Below are 8,911 nucleotides of genomic sequence, written 5' to 3' on the forward strand. Positions count from 1 at the left end.
CAACATTTATTTCGAAACGTGGTGATCCTCTCCAAATAGATTTGCATTCTGATGACGAAGGACCGCGCACATGCTCTGCTCGGACTCACGGAAGCGCGTACAAGAGCGCGGAGGATGTGAGCGTTTAAAGGAACTTTTTTTTTTTCCTACGATGTGATGTTCAGGGATAGGATAAAATGTGGGTTATTTTCTAAACAAACCCCGATGCCATTAGATTCTGATCCTAAAATCTCCCACAAATCGCGCGCGCGTGTAGTTATGTATGGATGGTCATTAGTAAAGTTGCACAATGTAGGCTATAACACCACAACCAAAAAAAAACAGTACATGAATGGCCTACAGATAATGAAACACCAGAAGTCAGTGTCTAGTCTAGGCAAAGATAGATAGATAGATAGATAGATAGATAGATAGATAGATAGATAGATAGATAGATAGATAGATAGATAGATAGATAGATAGATAGATAGATAGATAGATAGATAGATAGATAGATGCAGCTATGCAGTAATTTTCTTCATGTCTGTTTTCGATTTCTCATCAGTATTTCTTAATGTTTGTCTTTAAAATAAAAATATCAGGAAATTATATAACATTAAATATTAATGTTATTAAATTATTAATGTTATGTGATTAAATACTTGCACTTATGAAAAAAAATAGTTTTGTTTATCGCATTTAGCACGCTTTGAGATTAATGTTTCAAAATTACTACTTTACAGTAAGCCCGTGAAGCAGCCACGATTGCGTGCTTCTGTTACTGTACGTGAGGTGGGCGGGGAGAGCTCAGCTGTGCGCAGAAACCCCCAGCATGAAGGACGGCAGCCCGCGTCAGCGAGCCTAATCTCCGCGGCTCCCCTCCCGACGGACGGACGGAAGGTCGCGGTGGTGTCGATCTGCCGGGGATGGACTTCGTCTTGGCCGGCGCGGCGGCCTGCGGAGCGTGCCTCTTCACCAACCCGCTGGAGGTCGTCAAGACGCGGATGCAACTGCAAGGGGAGCTGAAGAGCCGCGGCACCTACCAGGTTCACTACCGCAACGTCTTCCACGCGTTCTACACCATCGGCAAAGTGGACGGCCTGGCCGGCTTGCAGAAAGGGCTGGTGCCCGGGCTGTTCTACCAGTTCTTCATGAACGGGGTCCGCCTCGGCTCCTACGCCATCATTGAGTCGGCGGGTCACATCCACTCCAACGGCAGGGTCAGCGCGGCGAAGACCACCGTGGCCGGAGCTGCCGCCGGGGTGGTGGGCGCCGTCATGGGCAGCCCCGTGTACCTGGTTAGTAACCGACTGCAGTTTGTCAAGGTGTCTCCTCCCGCTTTCTAACCACCGCACTCTGCACCATGACAGGTGAAGACTCATCTGCAGAGTCAGTCCACGTCGTCCATCGCGGTGGGACACCAGTATGAACACCAGGTAACAGAAGAGTGTCCCCCAAACACAAGGTGAGCACGTGAATGCAGTTATGTCATGCGCTCCTTCTCACAGGGGATGGTCCACGCTCTGAGAGTCATCTACAGGCAGCACGGCATTCTGGGACTGTGGAGGGGCTCCAGTGCTGCTGTGCCCAGGGTCAGCGTGGGCTCTGCGACCCAGCTCTCCACCTTCTCCTCCTCCAAGGAGCTAGTCATCGACCTGCAGGTTAGAACATATCTGCTGGGAGGTTGTTGAAGATGGCAGCGTGCCAAGATGAGGCGTTTTTTAGCGTGCATCAGTGGCGGTTCTAGACCAAATTTACCAGGGGGGGGCAAAGTGGGGGCCAGTGTTTTTTCACAGGGGCACAGAACAAAAAAAATAAAAAACAATAAAATGGCAATATTTAACTGTGTAATAATATTAAGTGAGCCACTTGTGGCTCTGGAACCGCATGTTTCAGACCCCTGATCTAGCAGTTAAAAAACTTTGCCCCCTGCTCAATACGGCTAAAGCTAAACGTGAAACATCTTAAGTTTTAAATTCTTTTTAGAGTAAAGCTGTATAGGTAAAAAATAATATTGGTCAAAGTGACCAATCAGTTATGGTTTCTTTGCCATTGCAAATAATTATGAGAAGTTTATTTAACATCGTGCTTTTAGTATAAGGGCCATAACAGGGGCTAGGGCCATTTCTACAGGGGCATGGGCCCCTGTTGGCCCCTGTCTAGAACCGCCCCTGGCGTGCATGCAAAGCTTATGAATGGCCTGCTTAAATGTGACAATTTTTCTTCTTCTGAGGTATCTGGTAACTCTAACTATGCAAGGTTTTTAATTTGGCACAGTCTGGTTACTGAGGTCAGGGTACACCGAAATGATCGCTGTTTCAACCCAGGAAACAGCTCGTCTGCGTTCAATCCACATTTCCCATCCTCGTCTATGGTCAGGAGGAGATATGAATCATGCCCGAAGGAACGAAATCCCAGATACAAGAGGCCAAAACGAGCTTCCTTCGCCAAATTACATTTTCCAGCGCTTGGAAGGAAGACAAAGTCGGCCCCTTTTGTCACTGTATCTGACAAAGCCGTCCGTGGTTTTGGAAACTAATTAAGTTTATACACTATTTTAAAACTACCTTAAGGGAGGTACAAGCAGCTTTTTTTTTTTTCAGCAGCCTCTACCAAAGCAAAGAGCCTGACTAAATAACCGTCTATTATTGCTGTTATCGTTCCACAATTGCTCTAAAAAGAGCAAAATGAGGTTGAATCCTACAAGCACTTAAAAACTAATACTATAATGTCAGGGATAACATAACTGTGACTGTAAACATGACCGATGCTGCATCACCGTAACAGCAATAACTGTTGCTTTACTGTTTTTTACTGTTTTAATTATGTGCCTTTGTTTTTGAGATTTTCTGCAAACCGTTGTTCCCCTCAAGGTTATCCTCCCTTCAGCGTCTCATACCGGCCCAATGCCCATTCTTAGCTGGATAGAACAAATTGTTCCGCCCGTATCATCTGTTAGGGTTAAAAAAAGATTTGCAGGTTCGGTCACTGCTAATGTCGTTGTTCGATCTAGAGAAGAGGTCGTCGGTAGTCAGCAGCCGTGCGCCGATTACACAAACGGTCATTGTTGCCATGACAAAACACGCTGGCTGATGCACTCCCCTGGAATAGAAATCCTACACCTCTTGCTGGGCCCCCTTGGACTGAATGCGTCCGGCTGTGCAGCGGTTTACTGGTGGGCCTGCTGGCTAAACTCCAGCTGAAGGCGGTCCTAGATGCTCAAGGAGTATACCGATGATTAGAGTGTTATCTTTTACTTGACAGGAAGAATTTAGAGAATTATTTAACCTTTTGCAAAGTTGCGTAACTGGCTCCGTTGCAAAACGTCAGCATGTCAGGGGGAGTCCGCCCCCACCTCCTCCCCAACATCCCAGCCAACAGTGGCTCATTTATAAGCTGCTATACATCTTAAATACAGCTTAGCCTTGTGTTTTACATAGGGCTGGAATGTACGCTCCATGCCACTTATTGGTCTATACAAGTAGAAGACATTCAAAGAGGGAAAAAGGTTTGAGCTGCTGCTGTGTCGTCTACTCATTTATTCTATTTTTAGAAAGCGCTTGTGCTGTACATCTGTTCCCCTATGGAGACATTTATTGGCACTTCTGGTAAAGTGTGTAAGAAGCCTTAAAATAAATTAATATTGTATTGCAGTAGCATAAGCGTCTCATGCAAATATTTAGAAACAAAACCCAAAATGCTTAAACAGTATGGTTTCGTTTGTGGGGGAAAAAAAAAAAAGATCTCTCATTAATTGTTTTCTTAAAACAAATCCAGTCAATTCCCTGGATGCTGCGTTCGAGTTGCCTTGGAATTTTTTTGAGTTTGGAGTCGGGAATGACGTCACATCAGAGTTGAGGGCATTCTGGTTGCAAGTCGTAAAAAGGAGAAATTGCAATTAGTCGCTGCAACGTGTGCAGTCACAGAGCACCGCTTGGACTTGGGTAGGCTATATTAATTCAGGTGCCGTGCCATAAACCTCTGCTTTCAATTATAAATTTGCCCACCAGATGAACTTTCATTGTCCTTTATGGGAACACCTCACACGTTTACAAACGTAAACACCTAAACGTTTCATCGCTCTACTGGTATCTTAACTGGAACCACGTTCTTTGCTCAGATGAGATCAAAATTCACACTTACAACAATAAACACTCCAAGTGGGTTTGAGACAAAACACAGGGTGAATATGTTGAGAAACACTTTGTTCCCACTGTTATGTATGGTAGAGGATGTCTGATCCTGTGGGCCTGATTCTCTTCCAAAGGCCCTGGGAATATTGTTTATTCGCAATACATTATGGACTCTTTAATATACAAGGATGTTTTAAATTGAAATATTGAGCACTTTACAGACAATCTCAACATTGAAAAAAGCACTTCTTTGGCTGGATAATGATCTAAAACATTTAGACTAACAATACTGAAACACTTCCCCAGACCCAAAACGAGCAACAGAGAGCTGAAGAGAAATTACCATAAGAGAGGACCAAGGAGGATCAATCCCCGTCTGTTAGCTAAACGGGGTTGTAAAGGCAACTACAGGCTGTCATTTTCTGATTATGATACTTCAAAATTTCTTGTAAGGCTTCTCCCATATCTATACCACGCCAATATTTGCCAAAATTGTGAAAGGCACTGCAGATCACGTGGTAAACCAGTTTCTCTTCTGCTACTGTAGTAAGCATGTTACACAGCTGCTAATTTTAGAACCATTCCTCTGTTTCACATAGTTAAAATTAGGCATAGCTGTTATGCAGGAGTAGGCTAATCAGATCTCACTACTGTTACGCTGAGGACGGAATGTCTCTTCTGCCTTTGAGCCCACGCTGCCTGATCTTGTGGAAGAATGCCGCCTTACTACATTTTGGTATCTTCAAAGGTTTTCCCGCAGAACAGCTGGTTGGTGCCTCTAAGTGCTGGCATGATCAGCAGCGTGGTGGTGGTGCTGGCCATGACGCCGTTTGATGTGATCAGCACACGTCTCTACAATCAACCTGTCGATCATTTGGGAAAAGTAAGTAAAATAAAACTGAAGGGTTAGGGTTAGAGTCTTTAACCTGTTTTTATCAGCCTCTATATAACAAATCTGCAGATGCCTTTGTGTTTAGGCTGAGTCCAGATGCTAAAATTCATCTTGCAATGACTTATAGATTTTAATTAAATGTAATGTAATTAGAATGTAATATCTGGGAAATAAGAAATGTCAGAATGTTAAAGAATACCAATTTAGACAGATCAGTTTTTAAACTTTGATTATTATAAACTTGTATAAAGATGTAAAACAACAAGGTTATCAACTGGTATTTAAAACTCCAAAATAGCCTTTTTGAATATACATTTTTTATGAGCAACAAACTAATTTAAAACTGTGAGCTAGATCACTCAACAAAATAATGTTTCTTAATCTCTTTCTGTGCTATGCAGACGCTCTGTCTGCACTGGTGAAGGTTTTCTCTCCTCAGTATATAGAATGTTGTCTGTCGCTGTCGTGACGTATCTTCTGATTACAGTAATTCAGATCATAATTATTTGATCCCATGGGGGGGGGGGGGGGGGGGCTAGTACAGTCCACTAAACTTTCCATCTAAGATTGTGGGTTTATCGTTAAGTCTGGTAAATAAAACAAGGGATTGACATCTCAGCAAAAAGTAACTCTTTACCCAGATACTGTATAATGCTTTACCTTTCACCCCTTTCCTCTCAGCACACATTGAATGTAAAGAAACAAGGGCTCATCACAAACAGTACAAATACTTCACAGAAATGACTGGCATTTGCATAAATGCTGACGTATGTGGCGTGATAAGAAGCCATGTGAAAGCGTAGCTCCATTCCTGACTATTGTTGGGGAGACTATGGCTTGGCTAGTTTCCAGTAAGAAGATTCACAAGTTGATTTTCCAGTTTTACTACTACTTAAATTGCACTTAGGAGACAAAATACTCCAGTGATGTCCTTATTAACTTGTGTTCACTTGTAAGTTTTTTGACCTTAATAGTTTGCTGAATGGGAACAGGAAAAATGTTCTGCTCGTCAAACAAGGATTTTTGCTTTCAGATTGAGCGTCTTAGGTTGCATTAATATTATGCCTGTGATCCTTGTGAACTTCAGAAATACTTTCACCCAGTATGAATTTTATTTGTAGTTTTAGTTAGTGTCACAGCTGTTTTTTATTCCAGCCACAGGTCTTTATGAAGCGCAGATTTCAGGTCAGTCTGTCTGTGGATGCCTCAGGCACTAACATAGCTTTCACATTTGCCTTCAAACCTTTGTATAAATGGTCAAAGATACATAGCTTGCTCTCTGTACCATTCAGAAAATGCGAAGGTGTGTTAGTAACTGCTGCATTCCACTTGTGGGAAAGTCATTATTCATTGTTAGGGCTATCTGAAGCCCAAAACTAGAGGTTATTTATAGTATTCATTGCTCCTTTTCTCTTCAAGGTGTTAGAAGTCGATTAGACTAAGAATGGTGAAAGTAGTGTCATCTGGAGCATGAAACATGTAAACACAAACACATAAGCACCTGATACCAGAGAACTGAGGGGTAAAAAGATAGTATCTCTCCTTCTGCTACTTCCTCTTGGATCCTTTTGTATTGTTTTCTGTAGTCTTGAAGACTGTGAAAAAAGTATTTATACTCCTCCTTGTTCTTTTTGCCCATGTTGTCATGTTGCAACCATAAACGTGTAGGTTATTGGGATTTTATGTGTTAGACCAACACAAAGGAGAGCCTAATTGGGAAGTGGAGAAACAAATTATGCATGGTTTTCAAACGTTTTTTTTTTTTTTATTATTATTAAATAAAACGGATTAAAAAATATGTGGTATGCATTTGTAATTCGGCCACATCGGGTCAATAAATCCTTAATTGTATTTGAATTCATGCTGAGAGTTTGTGAACATCAGTTTCTAGGGTCTGCCTCTGCCCCGGTCATCCCGGCCTCAGCAGGTTTTGTGCCAGGATTGCCATGTGTTTAGCTCCGCCCATCTTTTCATCAACTCTGACCAGCATCCCCACAGCATGATGCTGCCACCACCATGTTTCAGCACAGGGATGGCGTGCTGAGAGTGATTTGCAGCGCTTAGTTCTTATCACACGTAGCATTTTACATATAGGACTCAAAGTCAATTTTTTTACCAAAGCACCGTCTTCTAAATAATTGCTTTGTCCTCTACGCAGCTTGTGACAAATGTCGTAGGGCTATTTTCAGACCCCTGTGCCATAAAACACGTCTTAACGCAAAGTGCAGGACTAATAGCTGTAGATTCTCCTACACGAGCTGGATGTCTCTGCAGCTCCTCCACAATGAGCCTCTTGATTGCTTTGCCCATTAATGCTCCTCCGTTGAGGTGGATAGAAGTGTCTTTGTATGTTTGTAGTTATGACCGACTTTTGGCTGGTGTGGTTTTTGATCTGTAATTTCCTTTCCCATCACGATTACGCTCAACTTTGTGTTGGTCTGTTTCAATTCCCCGCAAAAATACCAGGTTTGTGGTTGTAACGTGAAGGAAGGAAGAGTTAGAGCTTCTGTTTTGCTCATTAAATGTGATTCTCTTGATCTTTTCTTATAGGGGCAGCTTTATAAAGGATTCACCGACTGCCTCTCCATGACGCTGAAAAAGGAGGGTTTGACAGGACTATACAAAGGCTTGGGAGCCTCCTATTTCCGACTCGGCCCGCACACCATTCTGTCTCTGTTCTTCTGGGATGAACTGCGCAAATTGTACCAGAAGTTCAGATAACATCAGGGAAAATGGAAAGCGAAGAGGAAAAAAAAAATGGGTAACTCATTATGTTCTGAGTGCAGAGGTTAAACGAGTCCTCTTTCAAAGAGGTGGACGAAAATGTAGGAGATGCTCTATTTTATGATTTTTTTTTTTTACCAGGAAAGAGCAAAGGTTACTTTTTACACTCCATTGAGAAAACACATTAAAGTTCAATTAAGCAGGCAATGAAGTCAAAGATGTCTGAGCGTCCCTCTGAAACTCAGTCATTTATTAAACCATTTTGATTCGTCTCCTTGACATGTGTGCACAGGTAAAGGAAAAAAAAAAACATCCAGCCTGTCATGTGGTGCCAATACATCCTACCATTACGACTCCAATTTCATCATTCCGAAGCACATAAAATGTGCACTTTATACGTTACATGAGCTCCATGCTGCAGCCAAGTGATTTTCACACAGTCTGATCAGACTAGTTCGTGTGTCAGGGGGCCAGACACCTGTCAAGGCCTGAGTTTGGAGCTGTCTGATTTGCATTGTAATGTTGAAACAGATAAAAAATGCTTTCATTGCTGGGATGGAGGGGGGGAGGGAGAACTGATGTCAGGCTGAACCCTGACTGAAGTAAACATTCATACTAGGAGAGGTAACCAGAGCAGCCAGAGAGCACAGGAATCACAACAAAGCAGAGTTTTCTTCTGCTTGCAACCCAAGTTTATTCAATTTGGCTGAGTTTATCTGCTCAGTTCGGCACCTTGTGTTATTTAGCTTTTTTATTTTAAGTGGAGACTTGAACGTTTCTGAAGAATTCAGGATGAAGTGCAAAGAAATGTGAATTGCTAGTTTCAGCAGTCATATAAAAATGAAACACCTATATATATATATATATATATATATATATATATATATATATATAATATTATATATATATATATATATATATATATATATATATATATAATTATTTATATATATATATATATATATAAATTGTTCTTTTATATTATTATTATACATTTTTTATTTAAAGAGGCTGAAATCCATTTGTAGCAACATTGCTTGCAGGAAAAAGGAATGTAAATAGTATCTTGGAGTGTCCCAATGCTGGGACACTCCAAGATACCCAGTGCTGATCCAGTAAAACTAAAAGCAGGAACAGAAACTTGAAGAAAATTTTCAAACTTCCTTTCTTTTCATTTTCAGGG

At 41.7% G+C, this 8,911-nt stretch overlaps 1 protein-coding gene across 1 annotated transcript; it reads left to right on the top strand.

The window, feature by feature from the left end:
- Positions 1-747: 747 nt before the first annotated feature.
- Positions 748-8,000, top strand: slc25a35 (solute carrier family 25 member 35). Its single transcript, XM_012867062.3, has 5 exons — positions 748-1,277; positions 1,350-1,415; positions 1,488-1,640; positions 4,861-4,995; positions 7,555-8,000. The coding sequence occupies exons 1-5, from the start codon at positions 906-908 to the stop codon at positions 7,723-7,725; spliced, it is 897 nt and encodes a 298-aa protein (XP_012722516.2). The 5' UTR covers positions 748-905; the 3' UTR covers positions 7,726-8,000.
- The last annotated feature ends 911 nt before the right edge of the window (positions 8,001-8,911 follow it).

This window comes from Fundulus heteroclitus, chromosome 11 (genome assembly GCF_011125445.2).
Source record: "Fundulus heteroclitus isolate FHET01 chromosome 11, MU-UCD_Fhet_4.1, whole genome shotgun sequence".
NCBI lineage: Eukaryota > Metazoa > Chordata > Actinopteri > Cyprinodontiformes > Fundulidae > Fundulus > Fundulus heteroclitus.

Bases quoted from the DNA above. Each gene is read 5' to 3' on its own strand.
- slc25a35 (XM_012867062.3), top strand. From the start codon at position 906: ATGGACTTCGTCTTGGCCGGCGCGGCGGCCTGCGGAGCGTGCCTCTTC. The intron at 1,416-1,487 runs GTAACAGAAGAG...TCCTTCTCACAG, and splicing joins GACACCAGTATGAACACCAG to GGGATGGTCCACGCTCTGAG. The intron at 1,641-4,860 runs GTTAGAACATAT...GTATCTTCAAAG, and splicing joins AGCTAGTCATCGACCTGCAG to GTTTTCCCGCAGAACAGCTG.